Source organism: Halichoerus grypus, chromosome 8, assembly GCF_964656455.1.
Source record: "Halichoerus grypus chromosome 8, mHalGry1.hap1.1, whole genome shotgun sequence".
NCBI lineage: Eukaryota > Metazoa > Chordata > Mammalia > Carnivora > Phocidae > Halichoerus > Halichoerus grypus.
This window is the reverse complement of record NC_135719.1, coordinates 140,638,731-140,663,272: the sequence shown is the minus strand read 5'-3', so window position 1 is coordinate 140,663,272 and position 24,542 is coordinate 140,638,731. Positions and strand designations below refer to the sequence as shown.

Here is a 24,542-nt window from a genome sequence, read left to right as displayed (position 1 = left end):
CCCCTGTCCATGGGGCCCGTCACTTAACTCTCTGTGCCTCTGTCTCCTCATCTGCAAAGTGGGGACAGCGTTGTGAAGAATGACATGGGTGCTCGTCAGCTGTTTTACCCGTTGCTGTGGGCACTTCTGCTCCCCCCCCTCAGCCTCGGGCGCCTCAAAGCCGTAGCTGTTGTTTGCTGGGCAAGTAAGATTGTGGACAAATGAGGCCGCCCCTGCTGCCTGGCCCTGTCGTGGGCTGCGCCCTGCTCACTTCTGAGGCTCATTCCCAGCCAGGCTGTGCTGACGGCTGTGAGGGCCCTCCTGGAGGACGTGCGAGGGTCCTGGACCCTCTGAGCACCGGCCTCACGTTGCTGATGGAGGCCACGTTCGTGCGGGCGGTCGGCAGTGCCTGGAGCCCCTCCCGGGGCTGGCACACGCTCTCTGTCCTGGTCTTGGAGCTGTGTGCCCAGCCCTCCAGCCTCCAGGGTGGCTCAGCGTGGGGGGAGGGCGCCCACTCATATCGAATTTCTACCAAAGCAGTGTTTTGGGAGTCAGCAGAATCCTTGCCCTAGATCACAAACCGGCTCGGTGGGTAGCTCCCGAGGACGTGTTTGCTGACATTTGCCTTCGTATCTGTGTTAGGAAATAAATGTGGGCTGTGGGCAGCCCCAGGCCCCGCTCTGTTAGAGGCACGGGTGTGGGGGTGCAGTGCCCCATTGGGGGCACCCAGTCTCCGTCCTTTGGCTTTGATGCTCCGAGCACGTGGTATAGAGGGCCTCCCCGCGGGTATTTTGGGGGTGAGGAGGCAGCAGGCTCTGTTCCAGGAGCGGCCACTGTCGATCCCGCGTCCCCTCGGGCGTGCCCACAGCAGCCTCCAAACCGAGACCTCTCGGTTTACACAGGAGGAGGCTGAGGCTGGGCCACGTGGAGTAGAGGGCTGTTTGTGATCGAGAACGTGAGGAGTGGGCCTTTGGTACCGCCCCGCCCTGCCCCGCCATTCCTCTTCCCCACGTGCATCTTAGCACACTGGGTGGGTGAGTTCATGAGACACTGAATGTGCGTGAGAGGGACAGGGTGCAGGGCGTCTGCCTGTCCCGAGCGTGACAGCTCCTCACACCCTCGGGACAGCTGAATTCAAGGACTAACCCTTTGGGGCCGCCCACACCCAACTTTGAGTCTAGGCTTGGTGGCTTCGATGTGTGTCCCCTTATTTACTGAGCCTCGGTTTTCTTGAAATCCTGAGCGTGCCCTCCTCGAGTTCTGCAAGCCCTGTGGTCAGCCCCCGCCCCGCTCTGCCCCGCGCCTGCGGCCCGTCTCCGCCGCAGCCTGGCTCAGCGCCCCGTGCTGTCTGTCTTTGCCACCCGCAGGCTACGAGGGCGTCACCGAGTTCTTCACAGACCTCCTGAACCATGTGGCCACCGTCCTGCAGGGCCAGAGCGCGGCCACGGCAGCCGCGGGGGACGTGGCCCCGCTGAGGCACAGCAGGCTCCTGGCGGAGCAGGCGGCGGGCGAGCGGACGTGCAGCGCCGGCCCCGGCTGCTGCAGCAGCATGATGGGCCCGGACCCCCCCTGGACGTCGGAGGCCGACGCGGGCGGCGTGGGCCCAGGCGGTACCACCAAGCTCCCGCACCAGAGACTCGGCTGCACCGCCGCCGTGTCCCCCAGCTTCCAGCAGCACTGCGTGGCCTCGCTGGCCACGAAGGCCTCCTCCCAGTAGCCATGGAGCCCGGGACCCAGAGGGCGGCGCGGGCCGCAGAGTGCACCTGCTGGGTCAGCCCCTCCCAGCAGTGACGCTCCTACTAAGAATTCCCAGCGATCTGATTCTTCTTCTTCTTCTTCTTCTTCTTCTTCTTCTTCTTCTTCTTCTTCTTCTTCTTCTTCTTCTTTTTTTAATTTTTAACCTGATTTTCTGATGTCATGATTGAAATAAGGGGTGGTGGAGGGGGAGATGGAAAGGAACCCTAAGTGGTCCAGCCTCAGGGCAGGTGGACGTCCCGCCTGGTACCTGCTGCGCAGAGGTCTTCACTGGGTTTACACTTGCTGTGTCTTCAACACTAGTTCTGAATGTGAGGTGGTGTGTGTGTGTGTGTGTGTGTGTGTGTGTGTGAGTGTGTGTGCACATCCACGTCTGTTCGTCTCGATGGCTGCTGTGGATCAGGCCTCGGGGACCCCAGAGGGGGGCAGGCTTTTGGCGGCTGAGCAGAGCGAGTGAGGGGTTCCTTCTCTCTCTCTTTTCTCCAAGCCCTCTGCACCTGGGCTGGGCCCCCTCGCTGTCACCCTCCGACTGGCCGCCTCCACAGCCTTGTGCGGGACGGGGCCTAAAGCCCCAACCAGGTGTGCAGCTGTCCCTCCCAAGAGCAAGAGCCAGAGGGAGTGAGAGGTGCACCTGTTTCCTTGGGGGATTCCATGCAGGGGGTCTGGGCTGTGGGCTACCTGTTGCCTGCCCACAAAAGGGAAGAAGGAAGGCCTTGAGTTGGCTTCCCCTTTCCACGTCCAGCTCCCTGGGGTCCACCAGGCCCTTCAGCATGGGTCCCGTGCAGCCCTGCAGGGGGGCCTCCCTCCCTGACCAGGCGCTGCTCCCCAGGACCCAGGAGGAGACTGCCTGGTTGGGAGCCCCCGGGCTGATCCCGCCTGTGCCAAGGATTTGTGCCGTGACTTTGGACAGATCACCCCCGGAGCTGCTGGGCCTCTGTGTCCTCATCTCCGATGAGTGGTTGAGCCCAGAGCACTCTGAAGGGCAGGCTTGATGCCCGAGCCCCTGCGCTGCGGCCTGTTTCTCTGAGGAGTCAACCTGCTGCGCCCCCGCTTGGCATCGAGGCGCTTGGGGGCCCTCTTCCCTGGGCCGGGGCGGCTGCCTGTACGCTTCACGTCTTTTCACACCCGCCCAGCGGGCCCGCCCCACCCTTCTCCCATACTCACTGTAAGCCCTGAGCACTAAGCCAGCCAAGTGTGAAGGGAGCTGATCCCCAGAGGGGAGGAAGCCGTTACCCCCTCCTCCATGAGCGTCACCCCGGCCCCTGATGGCAACAGATCCCACCAGCCGATCGGTCCGTTCCCACAGTGCAGCGGGCAGCCCACCTGCCCCTCCACAGAGAAGGGGGCCAGCGAGAGGCCATGTCAGCCCTGGGACAAGGTGAACCTGGGTTTGATGCATAGGACCCCCTGAGCATGATTTTGTGTCTTCAGATACCTGTTCACTTTGAGAAAGCGGGAAGGGCCTCTGGGCTGCCCTGCAATGTCCAGTGAGGGTGGCCCCAGAGAGGCTGCTGACCTGGGCGCTCGGAGGGAACTTCAGGCCTGGCTCAGCGGGGGCGTGGGGGTCGCCCACCTTCCGGAAAGGAAGGGCTGGGTGGTGGCCGCCATCGAGCGGGGCTGGGCCTGGGGTGAGGGCTGGTGCCATCGGAACTGCCCGGCTGTCCTGGAACCCGAGGGCCCACCGACTAACCGCGTTTACACGACTTGAGTGTTGAACCCCGATTATAATGTCTGTACGGCGCCTTTCCTAGTCCAACCCTGAGCCCCGGGGAAGCAGGAAAGCGCGGCTGGCCTCTTGCACTGCTTTGTCTCCAAAATAAACTACTGAAATCAAACTGCATTTCACACGTGTTTACAAATGTTGCTGAAAGCTTGTGTCGTTCTGGTCTGTTAATGAAATTCCAATCCCGATCTGCCTCAAGAACAGGTGGGGGGAGGGTGCGGGTGACCCCCGATGCTGGGCTGGGGCTCCTGGCCATATTGTGTTCCTGTGTAACTTAGGTCCACCCCCAGGGTCACACGTGCTCAGGTCCAGGGCCCACAGGTCCAGTAACAGTTCCCCACTGGCCTCGATGCAGGTGGCCAGCAAGGTGACTACTGCCTCTGGGAGCCAAAACTGAGCGGGGGTGGTTTTCACCTCTTAAAGACCTGGGAGCAGCAGGTGCAGGGAGAGGGAAGGCCCAGTGTGGGAGCAAGCAGGCCACTCCTGGCCCGGCTGGTGATCACCATCCAGCAAGCACTGGCCATTCTGATCGAGGGGTTTCAGGAGCAGAGACGAGGAGAGGGGCCATCGGTGGGGAGGAGGCACCAGCCAGCGACCTCCACTCCGGTGTTGGCTGGGTGCACACCGACGGCACTGGATCCCGGGACACTCAGAGTTCATTTCCCCTGAGGCCCTGTGGTGTCTGCATCAGGGAAGGGCCCACTAAAATGCACCTCGCCTTAGCAGCCCCTTCCCCAGAGGCTTGCTGCTGCCCCCCTGGATCAGGGCCCCAGGGCAGGGTCTGCTGCGGTGTGCATGTGTATCACTTGGAGCCGGCCCCACCAGAATCAGGAGGGCAGTTAGGACTCTTAATTCCCAAGCGTCTGTTTGCCGGGTGGTGGGCATGGTGGGGTCCGTGGCCCTGTGGCACCTGTCTGGGTGGCGGTCAGCAGCCAGGGCTGCTGAAGGCACTCCTGATGTCAAGGGCTCCAGGAGCATTTTGGCTGAGGCCCTGGGTAGGTCCAGAGGGTCACTTGCAAGATCTCTGCCCTGGGCAGCCTGGAGCGGAGGCCTGGGGCTCAGTTCTGCTTACAGATGCTTTGATTCTAGAATGCTGTGATTCCAGAGACATTAGGCCCCGACTGAGTGCAGGCTCTTGGTATCTAACCTCTTCCAGAGGGCCCGGGGGAGTGTCCCGGGGTAGCGCCCTTGCCGTTGGCATTCACGGAGGTGTCTTGGTGTGCCGCGCATGGCGGGCGGGGCCTGAAGCCGCCCTGCGTCACTGGGAGGAGGCAGACCCAGCTGGAACCCCAGGGGGTTCTCCGGTGCATCCTTTAAGTGGGCCTCCATCAATAACGGAGAGAACAACTTTGAAAGAGTTCCTCTCTACCCAGAAGCCTGCCCAGCGGGCCTCATGGAAGGTTGAAGGCCCACCAGAAACGAGCTTTCCAGCCAGCGGGGATACGCACCCATTGCCTGCCACGTGGCCACTCTGAGACCCAGGGAGACGGCATGTCCTCGTCCTAGTCTAGAAGCTGTCCTCGGCTCGGGCACTCACACCGGCCACCGGCCACACAGCTGACGAATGGCTTCACTCGTGACCCTGGGGTCTGCATCGGCCTCTCCTCTGTGCCCTAGAAAGTGATCATCCGGTGGCATCCCTGACAGCCCCTCGTCCTCCACGGGCCCTGGCCGGGAGCTACAGAGACCTTGCGCTGCGTGCTGGCTGTCCTGAAGGCGACAGCCCCTCCGCGTGGCTTACCGCGGGGCAGAGAAGTGCCCCGATCCTTGACCTTCCTCCTCGGCCAGCCTGGCCACGCCCTGATGCCACACACCTCGCCTTGCCCTGCCCTGCCCGAGTCTGACGTGATGTGGCTGAGGCCCCAGACCCGCGATGCTCCCACTGGTCCTGCCCTCCACGAGGAAGGGCCTGGGCCTCTGCCCCTTCTCTCTGCGCAGCGTCGCCAATGTGATCTCGGAGCGACTCCCCCTGCCCCCCAAACAGACTGCTCACAGGACAGCGCGGTTGGACCTGGGCACTCTTCCTTCTGGTTCCGACCACCCGGCCCCGCCCACACCGCCTGGGGCCTTTTCCAGAAACGGTTGCATTTCCCCTTTACTTCCAGGCTTATCCGTGACCCAACGGCTCGGAGGGGCTGTCTCGTCCCCCACAGCCTGGCTGACCTCTTCCTCCAGGGCTGTCTGTGGGATCACACCTCTTCGACATCTGTTTTCCCTCAAAAAGCTTCTCCCATAGTGACTTTACCCAAAGTCTGGTGGTTCTAGTGCTGGTGACACCTGTGCCTTGTGACAAGTGCTGACGCTCTGACCCCGTTCACACACGCGACAGCATTAACCAGACCCCCAAGCTGCCGTGTACTTGATTGTGTACATCCAAGCACACACTGTTTCTGTGCGTACGCAGACTGTATATAAAAATCACTGCTTCTGGAAAAGCCAGGAAACGTCCATTGGCTCTTTCGATTGGGCTTTGTGTTCTGCGTGATTTTATTTAAAGATTTTATTTATTTTTCAGAGACAGAAGGAGAGAGAGGGAGCGCACAAGCAGGGGCAGAGGGAGAAGCAGGCTCCCCGCCAAGCAGGGAGCCCGATGCGGGGCTCGATCCCAGGACCCTGGGATCATGACCCGAGCTGAAGGCAGACGCTTAACGGCTGAGCCCCCCAGGCGCCCCTGTGTTCCGCATGATTATGACACCACAGGTGGCCATCTTTGGGATGGGTTATTTCGGGGACAAGGTGACCCCATGTTCTCTTTGTCAACTAGTCATGGTAGTGGATGTTTTGGTATCTGACCGCCTCGTGGAATACAGTTTGGTGTTGTGTGTGTTATTTCTGTAATTGTCACGGATGGACTGCACCCTTGAAACATGTGAAGAAATAAACGCCTTACGGCACCAGCTTTGGAGGGCGTTCCTCCGTGCCTCGGGATGGTTAGTGACAGTGGTGGGCAGCCCGTCACCAGCCTCATAGGCGAGGCCTAGACCTGCCAGGACCCTTCCTTCAAAGGACTCGTATCATCATCATAATGGTTTTATGGTCCAGGCTGCCCGGGCCCTTCGAATCCTCCTCATCATCTGATGATGGAAATAATACGTATTCTCCCCATTTTACAGATGAAGAAATTGATGTCCAGAGATGCAAAGTCACTTACCCCGAGTCCCATGACTAAAAAGTAGCCCAGAAAGGAGTTGCTCCAGGGAAATAAACTTCCCCTTGTCCCTTTGCCCGAACCCACCCCACCCCCACCCCACTCTTGAGTCAAGGGGGGAGACATCCAAAGAAACCAGAAAGCCCAGAGCAGATTTATTTTTCCTTAGATAAATTCTGTACAGAATATATTACAGTCAGGAGTTCTCAGCTTTCACCAAAAGGTCAGAAGTTATTGCAGTTGTGCCCAATGGCTCTGATGGTGGAAAGGAAACTTCTAGAAAGCTGCCTGTGTCCAGAGAGAAAAGATTACCATTTAAAGTCTGGGGGGGGGGTCCGCCCTGCAGAGGGGCGCACGAGGGCAGGAGTCAAGAGCAGGAGGAAAGGAGCAAGGGGGTGACAGGGTGGCCTGGGCTTGGGCAGGCTGGGAGCAGCCTCTCTACCAGAAGCAGCGCCCGGGCCGTCTGGCCAGGGCCCGCAAAGGGGACAACAGAGCCAGGACCACTGGCTGCCTCGGGGCCCTGGCTGGGGGGGCCGGCCGGCATGTCAGCCCCGCCGCAGCGCCTGCAGCTGGTGGGCCACCTTCTCCAGCTCCGCCTCGATGGCCGACAGGCTCTCCAGCTCCTGGTCCTAGGAAGGAACATCAAGGCTCCTGCAGGGACTGGGCCGGCCGTGTGGACGGTGGTCTGCCAGACTGGTTGTGCTGCTGCCTAGCTGTGTGCTCTCAGACAGGTGGCTTTGCCTCTCTGAGCCTTAGGGCCCTCATTCATACCATGGGGACAGAGACGCTGCCCTGCTGGGATTACTGAGGGTTACTGTGCGCAAGAAACGGAGGGGGACCAGGGGCCCTGAACCCACTCCACCCCTGGTGGCCTCAGATCCAGACCCGCCTCCTCCTGAACGGCTCTGGGCAGACACGTGGAAAACGAAGCCTCATTGCCCTCCAGTGCTCCTCCCAGGCCCCTCTCCCAAGGCCTGGACTGTGACAGTGGCCCCGAGGGCGAGGACAGTCTTCCCTGCCTGAGGGGCCGTGGGCCTTTGGCACAGGCTTGAGGGGGCGAGAGCTGCCCTGCCTCTCCCTGCTGAGGGCTGGGCCTGGCTCCTTAGTCCTCATCATAGGGGTGCCCAGCTCTGGCTGCCAGGGTGATTCAGGGCAGAGGACCCTTCTGGGAGTCCTGCTCTGTGCCTCAGCCTCAGGAAGCTTCCAGGACCCCCCGAGCCAGGACTGATGTCTACAAGCCCATGCCCTGGGACTCAGAGCAGGAGTCAGGGAAGGCCATGCCCCCACACCCGGTCTTGACCTGGGGAGGGTGGTCTTTGCGGGGTCCCTGCTGGATGCCAGGTGGTGGAGGACACCCACTGGGGCCACTTGGAACAGACAGACGTGGTTGTCATGGAAGTAGGGGCCCTAGAGCCTTCTGTCTTGGAGTAGCCCCGGGGGCATGAACTCTGTGATGCTGGAGCATTTCTGAGAAGACCCTCGGGCTGGGTGGAGGAGGCCCCTGCCCTGTCCTGTCCACATGGCTCTGAGGCCCGCATTCCTCTGCCCTGCAGTCCAGGCTCTCTCTGCCCGTGGAGAACGGAAGCTGGCAGACACCTCAGGGCACCTTGCTCTCTCCAGCCTCTGTGGGTGGGGGAGGGGGTGATCAAAAGTGCCCGGGCTTGTCCTGGTCCAAAGCTAGGGCTGGAGGGCGGTCTCCTGGGGACATTGACAGATGACCTCTCCTAGCTCCAGCTGCCCAGGAGTCTTCTTCCTCTCAGGCTGCCAAGAACTGGTCCCAGCGTGGAGGGAGGGTTGGGACCCGAGGAAGGGGCCACATCCTTCTCTGGGTGGGCAGAGAGCACCAGGGCCATGGAGAGGTCCCAGCCCCCGCGGGGCCCTGATTCCTATCTGGGCACTGAGGCCTGGACCACAGACCCCTAAGGCCTCCTCCAGCTCCAAGGTGCTGTTGCCAGCCTGCCTCCCAGGGACCCCAACTTTCACCTCCTCACCTCTGGGGCTATGTCCCAGCACCCCACTGAGCTAACCAAGTATCCCTGGACATGGCCAGGTTTTGGAAAGGTCATGTGTGTTCTGACCATAATAATAAGGTAATCAGAAAGGACTCTTTACCCCTATTTCTCAATTGGGGGAAACAAAGAGGCTCAGAGGAGGGCAGTAACCCACCCAAGGTCACACAGCTAGGAAGAGGCAGAACCCAGGTCTTCTGGTGCATCTGTGCCTCCCTCACCCGTTCACCACCAGGCGCCAAGGTCCCGCTGGTCCTGACCCTGCCCCAGGTGGGGGAGGCCGGGTCTGAACCTAGGAGGAGGGTGTGCCTGGAGGCCAGGATAGGATGCTGCTGGATCAACCTGCCCGCTGGGGCTTCCCAGGACGCCACCTGTTCTTTCACAACCCCTCCTCCCAGGCCCTCGTGGCTCTCAGGGCCAGTGGGACACCCCCCCCAAGACCATACCCTGCCAGGTCCTTTCCTTTCCAAGCTCCCTCTGTCCACAGCTCCATTCTTGCTCCACCCCCAAACCTGCAGAGCCTATCACCTCCGGGACAGAGACCCAGAGACCCCAGGGATCGGCTTCCCTACCTCTCCTGCTCCCATGACCTGTTCTGAACATTTCCCTCTCCTGCCTGCCTGTGAGCCAGGCTGCGCTCACACCCCTGCCCTGACCCGCCCTTGCCCCTGCCCCTGCCCCAGCTCTGCCCTGCTCCCGAGAGCACCCCCGTCTGTGTGCTTCTCCGGTCTCAGACCCTCAGGATCTGACTGTGTGCCCTCGGTGGGGGCAGGGGCTGCACGTCTAGCTGGGCCCACATCCTGGAGGCCTGGCCTGGGCCAGCACCCGCCCCATACCAACCTCTGGTCTGCGGTTGGCGCTGCCCTCCTCCTCCTTCTTCTCCTCGGGGTAGCCGCGCACCTGGAGGGGCAGGCCCGCCTCCACGCTGTCCTCCCGGGAGGACGGCCTCCAGCCTCGGCGCAGCTGCAGCCCAGGGCCCCTGAAGTCGTAGGCCCGGGCCCGGAAGGAGAGTTTCATGGAGCGGTCAGGGTCATCCTCCTCGTCCTCCCCCTCCAGCCGCTTCTTGGCCGTCAGCTCCTTGGCCAGCTGGTCCATCCTGCTCCATCGCTTGGCCTCCTCCCACTCCTTGGAGAGCTGTTCCTCCTCCTGTTCCGGCTCTAGCTCCCTGTTCTTCCCACCCCGGAAGGGGCCTTGAGGGGCCTCGGCTATCTCCTCCTCCTCCTCCTGCCGGGAGTGCTCCCGCTCGCCCTTCCCCTCGGGGGGCTGAGCCTCCTCAGCCCCAGTCTTCCTGGCTCCATCCACAGCCAGAGCCTCGGACCAACCTGGAGGAACTGGTGGACAAGAGCGGGAGAATGAAGGAGGGACCACCGCTTTCCCGGTCCCTGCCACTCCCTGGAGGCTCTCTGTGGCCATCGCTGTGACCACAGACCACACTTAGGGTCCATGATTCCACTTGGAGGAAAAAGCCATCTTGACAGCGTGCTTTGCAAGACCCTCCAAGCTCAGAGGGGTGGGTTGGCCGGAGCTTGTCTCTTCTGCGGGCCCTCTCTCCCCGAGAAGCCCCTGACCCAGGAACCACCCAGCTGGGGAGGGAGGAAAGACCCTGACAAGGCCCTCATGAGGAGCCAGGGGCTCTCCTAAACCCTGGGTGAAGCTGAGACTGTCCCCAGACCAGCCTGTTTGCACCTGTCATGCCGTCGTCCCTCTGTTCCTGAAGCCCACCCACCCTGCAAAGCCCCTCTCGGTCTCCTGGGTTGGAGGGGAGGGGCTATGAGGAATAGTGGGAGATGCAGGGTTTTGGAGTCAGACAAACCTGGGTTGGAATCTCAGCTTTTACTATAAATTAGCTGTGTGACCTTGGGCAAATTACTTAACCTCTCTGAGCCTCAGTTTTTCCATCTGGAAAATGGAGATAATACCTACCTTTCAGGGTTGTTGTGAAGGTGGGATGCAACTGTGGATGTGGTCCTCCTTCCCACCCTCCCCCTCTCCCGGACACACTTGTTAAGGTGGCAGACATTGTACGTACTCTCACCCCTCTGGATCTCCTTGTAACCAAGGCTTGGGTGGGGGTTAAATGCCTCGGTGGGGCTTTCTTCTTCAAGGACAGCCTTCTCTCCAGCCTCTGTGGCCTCCTCCTCTTCCTCCTCCTCTTCTCGCTTGGCCTGCTGCCCTCGCTCCGCACCCACGCCCTTCTCTCTGTCCGCCAGGCCCTGGGGGAGGCTCTTGCTGTCCTCCTCGGCCTGTGGGCCTGGGTGTTTCTGGCTGGGAAGGTTGTCTGGGGGGTCGGTGTTGGCGACCTCCTGCTCCCCCGGGGCCTGGCTGTCCTCCTCAACCTTGGACCCCTGGCCAGGCTCCGGGGAGGCCTGGGGCCTGACTCCATCTGTGTCTCCACCCTTCTCTGTGTCTTTAGAATCCTCTCTTTTCTCCGCAGCATCCTTGGGGGACGCCTCGCCCGTCACCTCTGTGGAAACAACAGTCAGGCCCTGAGGACCAGGCTGCACACGGGGTCTCCTGAGAGCCCGATTTCAGAACTTGGTCATTGTATCTTTAGGCTTCCATCCAGTCTGGCCCATGATACTCATGACAGAATTAGTGTCACCTGCTCTGTGTCTGGGTTTGACCTGAGCACAACTGGCTTATGTTTCTGTCTTTGGGATTCTACTTCTTAAAGCAGGAAGTGATTTAAAAAAAACAAAACAAAACACCTTGAAAGTGACCTCAGAATTGAAAATTAGGACATCAGCTGAATTGCTGTGTGAGCTTGGGCAAGCACCTTAACCTCTCTGTGTAAGAGGCACCATTACTGCAACTTCATTCTCTCCTCCACGTGGGGCTTGAGTGTCCTGTGGAAGTGCTCAATTCCTATCTGTACGGTTTCATTAAAAAGCATTTTCTGGTGGCTGCCTTTTCACAGTAAAAATCCCTCCTGACCCTAGAATGAGTACTGTTGGACCAAGCACTATCAAGTACATTCCACCGTTTGTCCAGGACCCCGGGTGAAAGTGTTCCCATCCCGTCTACAGAAGCTCTCCCTGACCCTCAGGCAGGTCAGGTGACCTGCCCATGCTCACAGCCTGTAAGCAGCAGGGCCTTGAATCCAAGTCTCCAAATGCCAAGTACAGGGTGCTCTTTGTGCTGACGCATAGCTACCTCTCCCATTAAAGCTTCCAGGTGCCCCAGATGGAAGTCCACTGAGATCCCTGATCCTAGAAGCTGGCCTATCCACCCACCTTCCACACGGAAATAGCAGGCCCTGCGGGGGCAGTTTGTGGCTGTTTCCAGGCAGGGGGATGAGTACTAGGGCATCCCTTTGACCTAAGCCATGATCTCTTTGACCTTTAGAAGCTCTCTGGCTTCAAGAAAGATGATCCAGGTTCATTTAGTGTTTGAGACCTATTCTTCCAGGATCTTCCTACAACAAGACTCTGCTGAGGCACCACCAAATCCCAGGAGGACAGGTGCTGCGTGGTGGGGGTGGGGGGTCTCTGCTGCAGTGGCCTCTGGGAAGATCCAGCGTTGAACCTGCCCCGAGTGTGAGCCCCTGCGGTGGGCAGGCAGGACCACCCTAGGGCTCTGTAGTGAGATAGACCCGGATTCCCATCTCTAGTTATGCTGCTTACCTTGGACAAGGTACTTAAATCTCTCTGGACCTCAGTTTCCCCATTTGTACAGGGAAGATCGAAATGATAGCTAGGTACCTTACAGTGCCTAAAGGAGGGGCTCCTTGACCCCTAGGAATCTTTGATCTTGTAACTACTGTTCTTATCTCCTCGCTCCCCAGCCTCTGGCTAGACTGGCCGGCACTGACCTTTCAGCTCCGCCTGGTCATTCTGCTTCTCAAGAGCGTCTGAGAGTCCATCCTCAGAACTGCTGTGTTTCTTCTGATGTGCCCTCTCCTTGGCACCTGGTATGAGAAAAGGGGTGGGGGGGGAAGAAAGAAAGAAAGAAGAAAGAAAGAAAGAAAGAAAAGAAAGAAAAAGAAAAGGAGAGAAAGTCCTATTTGGCCAAGCCCAGCCCTGGCATATTTGTGAGCATGAAGGCTTCCATTTCCTTATCTGTAAACTGGGCACGTCATGTTCCAAGCCTGCCGATACAAGACATCGAAGGGGGCAAGAGCTCCAGGTTGCGGGGGGGGTTGCTGGCTCCCCCTGCCCTCTCCCAGCCGGGGCCCATCAGGCAGCCACCGCACCTCTCCACGCTCACGTTTCTCACCTGGGAAATGCAAACAAGCCTTACCTGCTGCCTTGGACAGCAACAGAGACTCAGATGGAGCAGAGGGTCCCAGGGGTGGGAGCAGAGTGGGGGCCCTCTGCACCTGGCTGGTAGCTAGGGGGACCCTGCAGCAGGAGATCACGGTGACTGCTCGTCTGTCCCCTCATGGGGGACCTTGAACCAGGCAAGCCCTGCTCCCCTGGACCCCGTAAGTCTAGGTCTTTGGGAGAAGGTCCAGCAGGTGCCTGAGCTCCACCTGCTGCTGTGATCCATGCATCCCTCTCCCTGCACTGGCCCCGGACTGCTGCTACCTCCCCCGACTGTCCCCATCCGTGCCTGGTTCCAGACGATGGCCTCTCAGCCAGGCCAACTCTGCAGACGCTGCTGCGGTTTTCCCCACGCTGGGAATTTCTGGGGTGGCTAGAGGCACCTGCCGCGGCGGCACCTGCCCGGACCTGACCCCAAGCAGACCTCGGCTCACACCTCCTGGTCATTCTTCGCTATGTGATCTTGGGTAACCCAAGCTCTCCGAGCTGAGGGTGCTCACCCACAGGACAGAGTTGCTGCTTGGGAAGCGCCAAGACAGATGTATGCAGAAGTCACTCTGAGAGTGCAGAAGAGGGAGTGGACGGATGGCTGGGTGGGTGGACGGACAGACAGACACATAGCTATGTCCCGTATTCTTTTAATAGAAAACAGTAATATGGTCGCGTATTGAAAACTCCTATCGGATACACACGCATCTGTGTGTATGCGGACATTTCAGGACACATCTTCCTATAACAGTCTCTGTTGACACTGTATTTAATTATTTAAATGTAATACATTAGTCATTCAGTATGTAATTTTTAAATTATCATATTGCAATAAAATATTTAATGTTTAGCTAAAAAAAACCCCACCAGGGTCAACGAAGATGAAATGAATAAGACAGGCAGTGATAGTTATGGCCCCAGCCAGCACCCACTCCGTGCCAGGCACGCACCTCACACTCCCAGCACCCATTCTCACAGGTGGCCTGGTCCGTCCCAAGGGCCTCAGAGTGGGGCTGCCCCCGAGCTGGAGCAGCTTTTGTGCCTCTCACCCCACCCCACCCGAGACTGAAGCCCAGCCCTGAAGACAGGCCCTCACTTCCTTGGGAAGCCGATGTGCGATTCCTGGCAGAGGGCCCGTGCCCAGGGAGAGGCCCAGGGCCAGGGGCCTGCCCCCAGATAAGCAGCCGCTTCCCACAGGGCATCAGCGTGGGGCGGATGCAGGGCCAGAACCCATTTTTTCCCAACTCCCCAGGGAGTCTGTCTCTGTGCCTCCCATGAATCCACGAAGGAATCTGGGGGTGGGCATCTGTGGGATGACATCAGCCTAACTCTCCATCCCAGACTCCTGTCCAGGCTCTGTTTGAACATCCTCAGTGACAAGGAGCTCACTACCTCACAAAGTCACTCCATTCCCAAGAGTATCGGTGGATTTCTTAATCTCTTAGAGAAAGACCTATTTTATTCTAAAACATGCTGAAAATCTGGTCTGTGTTTTGGGGGCAACCAAGACCTTGCTTCCCCCATCTACCCCTTGAGAAGAAGCTCACAAGGGGAAAGGGGCCCCTCCTCTCTCCTGGAGACCAGTTTGCTCTTCAGTTAACAGAAGAAAGAGATCCTCTCTGCAACCTAGTCTTAAAAGTGCCTCCACTTAAATGACTGATCGCTAGAGATGGCGGGGTATTAGGCGAGCTGCATCTGGTCTTGGCATGTCCTTAACTTACTGTGTGACCTTGGACAAGTCACTCAACCTCTCTGGGCCTTAATCTATTTAACTGTATCAATGACAAATCGGACCAGGTGGGAGGGAGGAGCCCACCTTTCTATAATTGGAAGGAAATAACCAAATCAGAGAGAACTAGGACCTTGCTCAAACTTCCACCCTGGTTTTCTCTCAGTTACTGGAATTTACCCAGATTCCTATTCAGGGACTGGAAAATACCTTGGAGAGCAAGGTCTTGGAGCTCTTTCAGCAAATTCTGATGTCGCAGGATTGAGAGGATCCGCTCATCTGCAGTGAAGGAGAGTCGTTATGGGTGGTTTCCAGAGAAGAGCCGAGAAAGAGATTACCATCAATATTTTCAGCTGAGCACAAGGAATTTATTTTGGAAACTCAAAACCTGGGTAGCAGCTGCAAGATCAGGTCTTGAGATACCACTTTGGAGGTGGCCTCCTTCCCAAGGAGCCGACGCTTCCTACAGCCTCAGAAAGTCAGCTGCCGGCCCGGCCCCCAGACCTCACCTGAGAGATGGCAGGCCCTCAGGAGAGGGAGGGGTGTCTCTGCCCCACATTTTCCCATCTCCGTGTCTGCTCAAGGGTCTACTCCACCTGGACTACTCTTTCTTGATTTTTTCTATTGATTTTCAACTTTTCTCTGAAAGTCCAACCCCAGTGCTAATGGTGGAGCCCTCCAACGGCTAGGCAAAGCTTGACTGCTTGGTTGGAAACACTTTGTCCTTGCCATGCCCACCTACGACGCTCCTTTAGTCATCACAAGCCTATAGATTGTCTGCCAGGTGCCGGCAGCTTTCCTGGGCTCTGGGGATATAGCAACACAACATTTCTGTCCACAGGGTGGACAAGGTGGCTTGTTGTTCCAGCCCTGGTTTCATCCTGCCCAGAATTCTAGTTAACTGTGTTCCTATCTGCTCCGTCTGCTAGTCTGTAAGCTCCAGGAGCACGGGGCTGTGACCCCCTCATCTCTCTACCACCCTGACACTAGCACAGACCTGGCCAGGGCAGGTGCTTGATCACTGGATTCTGCGCAAAGCCACACACCCATATCCTCACCTCCCGGCCCCACAGACAGTAGCCGCCCCCCCCATCCCCCCGCCCACCAGCCTAGCCCGTACCTCCTCGGAGTGTCTCGAAACACTCCTGGCTGACAGGCATGGGGCTGGGCTTGGAGAGCGTGTCAGAGATGACCTCCACGATGCACTTCATCACCTAGGGAGAGAGTGGGGGCAGGTTGGGCTTGGCTTGTGTATGGGGCTCAGCCCCTGAGACTCCAGGGCAAATTTCTAATGAGAATATAGGGGCATTTGCTTTTGTCTTCAGGAGCCCATGGATTCCTGTCTCAGGGGCACAGCTCTGCATTCTTAGCCAGACAATAATAGCGATCATAGAATGATATTTGCCACATGCCAGGTGCTCTAATCATCTGGCCAGCAGCTGCCCCTCTAAGGTGGGACATGGTGGGGTGAGTACCTGGTACCAGGTACCAAGTGGTTCTCTAAAGATGGGGGAGCCACTCCTGGGCATTAAGGTATGTCTTGCAGGAGTACTTTAGTCTTACAGATGCCCCAAAAGTCAACTATCTCCAGGAAGTATTTCTGGACTGCCCAGAGAACAAAGACCTTCCCTGGCTCTACCCTGCCTGAAAACAGGACTTGGATCACTGTCTCCCAAAACCCATGATGTTGTCACATGCAGGGAGTGACAGCCTCACGGTCTGGCTGTGTTCCCCCATGGGATGAATCCTGTGGCTGGATGTGGGCACACATCAGCTACCTCTGGGTGTCCATCCCAGGCCAACAGAAGTCAGATCTCTGAAAGTTTTGTCCAGTGCCCAGCAAGGTGCTGTGGATAACCAGGCAGCTGATAAATGGATCTTTGAAGGTAGTGCCCACTGCAGTGCAGTATCCTAGCTGAGTGACCTTGGACACATGACTTGACCTCTCTGAGCCTCAATTTGCTCATTTGTACAATGAGAGCGAGAAGACTTTCCCAACTCCCCTCCCAGGGTGATCAGAAACAGATGGGAAAACACTCTACAAAGCGCGAAGTGCCACACACGCCAAGGGAGGGATTCACAGCTTCCAACCTGCTTCAGCTGCTAGAGCAGGACAGGAAACCGGGAGGTGTCAGACATGCACCAGGCAGTGCTGGTGGGGACTGAGGGGGTGGCAGGCCGCGTCGGTGGGATGCCAAAGCAACCCATCCAAAAACTCAGGGTGGCAAACTGGCAAACAGGCTCGACAGTAGTCACAGCATCGTAGGATGGAACATCTATGTCTTCACCAGATGTGACGGTGCTCCCGACCCCGGCTGCTGGGTAGAGCATGGGGACCGAAGTGTCTCCCATAAAGGATCTGGTAAGAAGGACCCTGCAGCCTGTACCCTGCATCCCCCTGCATCCGTGGACCTTACACTGGGAATGTCAGATAACCACCAGTCCATGAGGACAGATTTGGGAGAGAGGAACTGGATATGGATAATAATAAGGATAATAAGGAGCTCTGAAGGGAAACCCTAAGGCGCCCATTAACTGAGGACCTGCTATTTGCCAGGTGCCTTACATCTATGATTCCTACTCTCACAACTTCCCTCAAGGGAAATACTGTAGATGGGAAGAGGGGAAGCTCAGAGAAGTTAAGGAATTTTACTGAGACCGCACAGTATAAGAGCGGTAGAGACTTCTCTACAGGCTTGTCTGCAAGTAAAACACAGGAAACATAATTGAGCAACAGAGGTTGGAATTGCTTTGATGTTTTGGGTTGAACCATAGCCTCTCCAGAATGGAAGAAAACAGCTCCTGAGAAGGTGACGGGTAGAAATTTCTCTGGGTCGCAAGTGGGGGTATCTGCAAGCACCAGAGACTGGAATAACAGCCCCAGCCCAGACATGAATGAATTCCAAGTATACACCCAACAGAGAGTGTCTCGCTGGCTGCAGAGCCCCCCACTAGTATCTCCTAAGGCCCTTTCCTGAGGGACATCCACCATCAGCCCCAAATGGCCAGGACCCTGGGTATAGAAGCCGTGATCAAGAGTGTTTTCATTGTGACCTTTTGGGAGATCGAGGGCTCGAGTGCCTAGGGGGTGGGGGTTGCTAGCAGAGCCTTGGGAGGAGGGGAAGATCAAAGAGGGAGGCCAGAGCCAGAGAAGTGAAGACCGTCCTTGCAGATCTGTGGCAGCCACAACCCACAACCACAGGAAGCGCCCCCCAGCAGCTCAGCCTGGGCCTGCCAGATTTGGAGCGTTCAAGGCTATAGCCTGACACCTTGGCCCAGTAGCTAAGGCACAGGCCCCATCGGCAGCATACCCAGCTCGGAGGAAGCTGGGGAAGTCCCCACAGCAGGATGGCAGGGAAATCTAGCAATCTTTGATATCTTCTTTTGCAAGCTGTCCCCAGGCTCGGCAGCCGCAGTGCTGGCTCTTGGCTTTATGCCAGACTCACTCCTGCAGCTGCCCAAAACCTGGCTGTGAGATGTCCACTGGAGCCTCCTACCCACCATCCCGGGGCATCCCCGTACCCCTTCTTACCTCGGTGTCTCCTTTATTCATAGGGCTGTTCACAGGAAGGGCAATGACTGGGAAGAAAAAGAGAGTGCTGGGGTGACTCCTCTGCTCCGAGGGGCGAGTGCAGTCCTTCCCTGGCTTGGGTTTATAGGGGGTCCATTCACCCCAGTGCCCCCCCTCAAAACTGCCCCCACCCAATGAGATGCTGGGGTTGATTTTGTTTCCCTTCCCTGGTGGCTGCCTCCACGGGGATGGTCCCCAGAGGCTGCACTGAGCTCCCTAACGCTTCCCTTTGGGAGAGCTCCTGCTGGGGGGGGCGGGGAGCTGAAGGCTAGTGCTATGAAAACAAGGCCAGCGACTGAGTGGGATTGGGGTGAAGGAAGCAGGGAGAGGAAGAGAGACCCCAGAGGTGTGGGGAAAGAGACGAGGAGGAGGAGGAGGATTGTGAGAGATGATACGGAGAGATAGAAGGCAAGGGCGGAAAGATGGGGAGAGCAAGAGGAGAGAAGAGAAAGAGAGGCTAGAGTGGGAGCCAGCAAGGGTTCTCCCATCTCCCCCAGTGACCTTGGCCAGCCATGGCACGGGGCCAGAACTGGCCCAGATGCAGTCGAGATGTCGAGCCCAGATATGGGGTGGGGGCGCCAGGGGGTCCTGCCCCGCGGGGTCAGGAGTCAGGCCCAAAGCATCCGGTCTGCGGGTTTGGGGGTCAGCAGGGAGGCGGAGGCGCTGTCCGCGGTGCTGAAAACTCGCCGCGCGGGAGGGGAGGGACGAGGGGCGCTCGGCGCTGCGCGGGGCCTGGACCTCAGGGCACGCAGGGGCGCCGAGGACCCTCTCCCACGAGACCCCGCGCTCGCTCACCTTGCCCGGCGCAGAACAGAAGCGCCAGGACAGCGGCGGAGCGCATGGCGATCCCGAGGCGCCGAGCAGCTGGCGGTCTGGGGCCGGGCACGGCAGGCACCCTGGCGAGGGCTGGCTGGACGGGCGGCCTGGGGGCGGGTTGTGGCGGCGCTGGCGCGGATTGGGGGCGGAGGTCTCAGCTTTCCAGGCTGCGTCCGTCTGTCTGTCCACCCACCAGCCTCTCTTCACTGGGCTCTGGTACTGCAGGAATTTATAAACCCCCGGCCCCGGAAATGACGTCATCGGGACTGCCCCTGCTCCCTTTTTCCCACCCCTCTGGGGTCCGGCCGCAGCTCGCTCCGCCCTTAGTCTCACGCCTCTCGCTTCTGGTCTCCGCCTCTCAGCGCTCTTGGGTCTGGCTGCGTGGCGGTTATCTGGCTTCCAGGAGGTGGCAAGGGGCCTCGGCTGACCCTCCACCCCTCGAAGGTTCCACCGACTTGCTGTCTGTGGGCAAATCATTCCCAGTCTCTGGGCCGCGTGTTCCTCCGATGTACACTGAGGTCCCGACCAGCTCTAGAGCGCCACTTCATGCTCCTGAGGTTCCCTCTGCGGGGACGCCCCTCCCCTGATAAGAGTCTGGAGGCTTGCTCACCGCTCAGGGCTCCCTCAAACATCTCGGGAGTCCTAGAGAGGCCTCCCGACCCCCTGTTTGAGGAAGGCCTTCCTCTCTCTGACAACCCAGTTTTGTGCCTTCACAATTTATAATGGTGTATGTATGCATTTATTTGAAAATGTTTGGTCACCATTGCTTTCACAGCGCTGAGTTCGGCAGCTGGCAGAGTAAACACATTTAACAGAGAACTGTTGAAGGAACTGACAGAGAGGCCAAGCCAGGGATGGATGAGTGAATCCTGGGCTCTGGCCCTTGTTGGACAGCTCTCATGGGAGTGGGGCTGGGGCGAGGCAGGAATGGGGGACAGCTTTTGGTATCAACCCAAAATAGGAGTTGTAACTTGGACTCATTAGCCCTGGTTCAGTCTGGTAGGATCACCTTCTTGCTGCTGGTAACCCACTGTGTTTCACGTCTCTTTGAGTGTTCTCAACATCTGGGTGTTTTGTGTGTCAGGCTGGTTTCTTGGTTTGTGTCCCTCTGCGCTGGGGCCACATTGCTGCTCCCAACCTGGATGACACACTGGAAGCCCTTTGCCACCTGACCCCAGTGTCATAGTGAACCTGGTATCTGGGCTAGAGTTTGGCACCAGTTGGCATTGTCCAGAGCCTCCTTCTTCCTGCGACGCTCAGGAAGACCTGACAGGAGCTCAGAGGACACTGAAATGATCCTTTTCATGTATTTATTCTTTCATTCAGCCACTATTTGTTTAGCACCTACTATGTGCTTAGAACCTCCTAGAACAGCACTCAGCTATGCTAGGTGCTGAGGATACAGCAGTGAACAGACAAAGGTCTGATTCTTGTGGAGTTTACATTCTAAAGGGCGAAGACAGGCGATGAATAAGTAAAGAGGTGAAATACACAGTTGTCAGGTGGGGACAAGCGCTATGGACAAAAATGAAGCAGGGAAGGGGGGTGGGTGTGTTGGGAGGGGCAGGGCTATGTTTTAAATGGGGTGGGTCTGAGAAGTCTTGACCAAGGAGGTGATGTTTCAGCAAAGATCTGGAGGTGATGAGGAAGGAGGTTGCACGCGTCCAGGGGCAGGGGGCTCCAGGTAGAGGGAATGGCAAGTGCAAATGTCTGGTGGAGGGAATGTGTCTGGCACGTTCAAGGAGTAGCAAGGAGATAGGGTGAAAGGGACCTGGAAAATATAGCTGAATAGTAACATACAGTCCATCTCAAAAACTTGGAAAATGCACAGAAATGCAGGAAAATGCCATACTGGCACCCCCCAGCGATAAGCATCAATGATTTTAAAGTATATACAGTATTCTATAGTCTTTGTTGAGGTGGCTCCCTTGGTAAAGGGCAGTTCCCAGCAAAAGACCTCAGCTGAGCATTGACAGATTACATGCACCAGGCCCTTCTGATGTGGGGTCACCCTGAATGGGCGGCAGATTCCTCTCCAGAGTCCAATCATACAGACTGAGTATAGCCGTCCACCACAATCTATTGTTTGACTAATTTGTTTGACTAATGTACAGATAGATTTCCTGGTTTGCTTGTTTGTTTGTTTTTGTTTCTGTTCTTGCTATTTTATTTTATTTATTTTTTTTTTTTTTAAAGATTTTATTTATTTATTTGAGAGAGAGAGAATGAGAGACAGAGAGCATGAGAGGGAGGAGGGTCAGAGGGAGAAGCAGACTCCCTGCCGAGCAGGGAGCCCGATGCGGGACTCGATCCCGGGACTCCAGGATCATGACCTGAGCCGAAGGCAGTTGCTTAACCAACTGAGCCACCCAGGCGCCCTGTTCTTGCTATTTTAAAGAACAATTGTATACACATACCCTGAGGCCTAAAGTAGAACAGAAGTGTTGTTTGGTTTTTTTTTTTTTAAGATTTTATTTATTTATTTGAGAGAGAGCGAGCAAGAGCACAAATGGGGGAAGAGGCAGAGGGAGAGGGAGAAGCAGACTCCCTGCTAAGCAGGGAGCCCTACGTGGGACTCGATCCCAGGACCCCGGGATCTTGACCTGAGCCAAAGGCAGATGACGCTTAACTGGCTGAGCCACCCAGGTGCCTCGAACGGAAGCTTTGATCCTACTTTGCAGATTTGGAAAAGGAGACCCCAGATGTTAAAGTGAACCTACCAAGTGAATGGTAAAGTTGGGCCTAGAGCTTGTTTTGCCCAAATGCCCATGATTCCCCCTGTCTCATGATTTCTCACGTACTGTTAGCTCTCCCTGGAATGCCTCCCAATTACCACCCCCCTCCCTCCTCTATGGCCTGACAAACTCTTCCTTACCTTTTAGGACCTGAAGTAATTTCTCCCTCCTCTCTGCCTCCACAACACTTACCACAGAAGGCTGAAATTTTTGTCTTTAGATCCTTCCGTCTCATTGCACTTTGAGCTCCGTGGTGTTTGGTCTGCATCCTGCTCATCTGCGATGTCAGTTCCTGGCCTAGTGGCGGATGTGTGGTAGGCACAACGAAGAATTAAAGAAGGAAAAAACTCCCATCCCTTGATCTCATCTTTGGGCTTTGGGCTGGATTAGTTAGGTAAGGATACGCTGCTGGAAAAAAAAGGACCCTAAAATACAGCGGAGTAAAATGGGATCTCGTTTCTCTCACATACAACAGCCCAGAAGTACACAGTGGTGTGGTTCTGCCATTCTCAATGTGAGATTTCCGTCTTTGATACCAAGGTAGCTACTTCAGTTCCCGATATCTCTCTACCGTGGCAAAGGGGGCAAAGGGTAGATGGAGGCCAAGCAGCTTCTTTGTAAGGATATGATACAGAACTTGCCTGATCACTTCTCACAGCCCCATTGGCTAGACCTTAGGCACATGGACATACCTTGTTGAAAGGGAGGCTGGGGAGCCATTGGGAGTGGTTCTGATTACTAAAAGAAGAGGGAATACTGGAGGACAATTAATATTCTGTACTACACAACCCAGGGGGATGATGACAAAAACTAACCCTTGTAGAAAACTTGCTAAGAACCAGGCACTGTCCTAACAGTGTTACATTAACAGCCCTATGAGGTAGGTGCCATTATTATACTTGCTTACAGATGGAGTTCTGTAAGAGAAGTAAGCCTGTCTACAGGTAACCTCCAAGGTGGCCCGAGGGGACATAGGTGGGACACTGACATCTGCTACAGGGCTTTATATGTGTTATTTCATTTCATCTTTACAATAAACTTGTGGCTTAATTATCAGTATCTCTCTTTGTCATATGCAGAGGCCAAAGCTCGGAGAGATGGAGTGACTCAAGGTCACACAGCTAGGAAATGGTAGAGTCTGGGGGCCAGCCATCTGTCTCTTGTCACTCTCTGCTCCCCTTCCTAGGCCCCAACCTTCTACTAGCCTATTTTAACAGATCCCCATCAACAACCCCCACCAAAAAAAAAAAAAAAATATTACCTTCAGGTTTTCTTGGACTTCTCATTGTTTGAGAAAGACAATAGATGTTTTTGCAACTTTAAGTGGATGAAGTTCGGAGAAAGCCTATTTTTATTGCTGTAAGGGTATACAGTATACATACAATCTCCATCAAAGTCATGTCCTTGCTTTGTATATTCAGCTTTGGACAAGTTCCTAGCCCCCATTTCTAATCAGGTCACTGCCCCTGAGCTCCTTTTATCTTGACATTCTGGAGCTGCCTCTGGTTATAACAAATACCTCTCCTCCAGTACTCATGGTCAGGTCCTTATTTTTTCCCCCAGACAAATGTTCTTACTGTGACTTACTCCTACTGAAATGCAAAGGCCTGGGACAGAAAACCAAGATGTGGTTAACTCTTCATTAATTATGCAGGAAGAGGGAATCAGAAGAATATGATATGCTCCAAAGGTGGGCTTAGCAGCCCATCTTAGAATCACGTTTGAGCTCCAATGGTTTGGGCACATACTCACTGCTCACTGGTTCCCCTTGACAGTTTCCCAGATCTGCTGCCAAATTTTGATTCATGCATAAAATATGTTTTGGTTATAGCTAAGTATATACAGGCATACCTTGGAGCTATTGTGGGTCAGTTCCAGACCACTACAATAAAGTGAGTCAATGAAGTTTTTGGTTTTCCAGTGCATATAAAAGCTATGCTTGCGCTATACTGTAGTCGTTCAATAGCATTCTGTCTAAAAAAAAACCCCCATGTATATAACTTAATTAAAAAGTACTTCATTGCTAAAAAGTGCTGACCATCATCTGAGCTTTCAGCAAGCAGTGGAGGGTCTTGCCTTGATGTCGATGCCTATGACTGATTAAGGTAGTGGTTGCTGAAGGTTGGGGTGGCTGGGGTGATTTCTTAAAATAAGAGTGAAGTTTGTATCATCTATTGACTCTTCCTTTCAGGAATAATTTCTCTGTAGCATGTGATGCTGTCTGGTAGCATTTTACCCACAGTAGAACTTCTTTCAAAATTGGATTCAATCCTCTCAAACCCTGCCGCTGCTTTATCAACTAAATTTACGTAATATTCTAAATCTGTTGTTGTCATTTCAACAATCTTCACAGCCTCTTCACCAGGAGTACATTCCATTGCAAAAAAAATCACTTTCTTGGGCACCTGGCTGGCTCAGTTGGAGAAGCATGCCACTCTTGATCTCTGGGTTGTAAGTTTGAGCCCCATGTTGGGTGTAGAGATTTCTAAAAAATAAATAAACTTTTAAAAATTACTTTCTTTGCTCTTCTGTAAGAATCAACTCCTCATCTGTTACAGTTTTATCATGAGATTGAAGTAAGTCAAGTTCCACTTTTAATTCTAATTCTCTTGCTCTTCTTGTCACATCTGCAGTTTCTTTCTCCACTGAGGTCTTGAACCCCTCAAAATCATCCATGAGGTTTGGAATCCACTTTTTCCAAACTCCTGTGAATGTTGATATTTTGATCTCTTCTGGTGAATCATGAATGTTCTTTTTTTTTTTTTTAAAGATTTTATTTATTTATTTGAGAGAGAGAGAATGAGAGAGAACACATGAGAGGGGGGAG

The 24,542-nt window shown here is 55.8% G+C and overlaps 2 protein-coding genes across 4 annotated transcripts in view; one reads left to right on the top strand and one right to left on the bottom strand.

Moving 5' to 3' along the window:
• The window catches only part of ITPK1 (inositol-tetrakisphosphate 1-kinase), a 168,632-nt gene extending 165,058 nt beyond the window's left edge, over positions 1-3,574 (top strand). For both annotated transcript variants that reach the window (XM_036071575.2, XM_036071573.2), the window contains one exon: positions 1,347-3,574. In XM_036071575.2, the coding sequence (XP_035927468.2) occupies positions 1,347-1,696 (350 nt within the window). In that variant the 3' untranslated portion in view covers positions 1,697-3,574. The remainder of the gene's footprint in view (positions 1-1,346) is intronic.
• A 3,173-nt stretch (positions 3,575-6,747) lies between these two features.
• On the bottom strand, positions 6,748-19,216 carry CHGA (chromogranin A). 2 transcript variants are annotated; one of them, XM_036071577.2, is made up of 8 exons: positions 18,960-19,216; positions 18,126-18,172; positions 15,714-15,807; positions 14,804-14,872; positions 12,426-12,521; positions 10,650-11,078; positions 9,455-9,945; positions 6,748-7,234 (listed from the first exon to the last, which is right to left on the bottom strand). In XM_036071577.2, exons 1-8 carry the CDS (start codon positions 19,003-19,005, stop codon positions 7,151-7,153), a joined length of 1,356 nt encoding a protein of 451 aa, XP_035927470.1. In that variant the 5' UTR covers positions 19,006-19,216; the 3' UTR covers positions 6,748-7,150. The 2 variants fall into 2 exon arrangements, with proteins under 2 accessions (XP_035927470.1, XP_035927469.1); XM_036071576.2 differs by having other exon boundaries at positions 10,644-11,078; positions 18,960-19,215.
• Positions 19,217-24,542: the final 5,326 nt, after the last annotated feature.

Excerpts from the sequence above, each read along its gene's own strand:
- CHGA (XM_036071576.2), bottom strand. The coding sequence starts at position 19,005 with ATGCGCTCCGCCGCTGTCCTGGCGCTTCTGTTCTGCGCCGGGCAAG. Across the intron at positions 18,173-18,959 it reads TCTGTTCTGCGCCGGGCAAG|TCATTGCCCTTCCTGTGAAC; the intron begins GTGAGCGAGCGC and ends TTTTCTTCCCAG. Across the intron at positions 9,946-10,643 it reads GGAGATCCAGAGGGGTGAGA|TTCCTCCAGGTTGGTCCGAG; the intron begins GTACGTACAATG and ends CTTGTCCACCAG.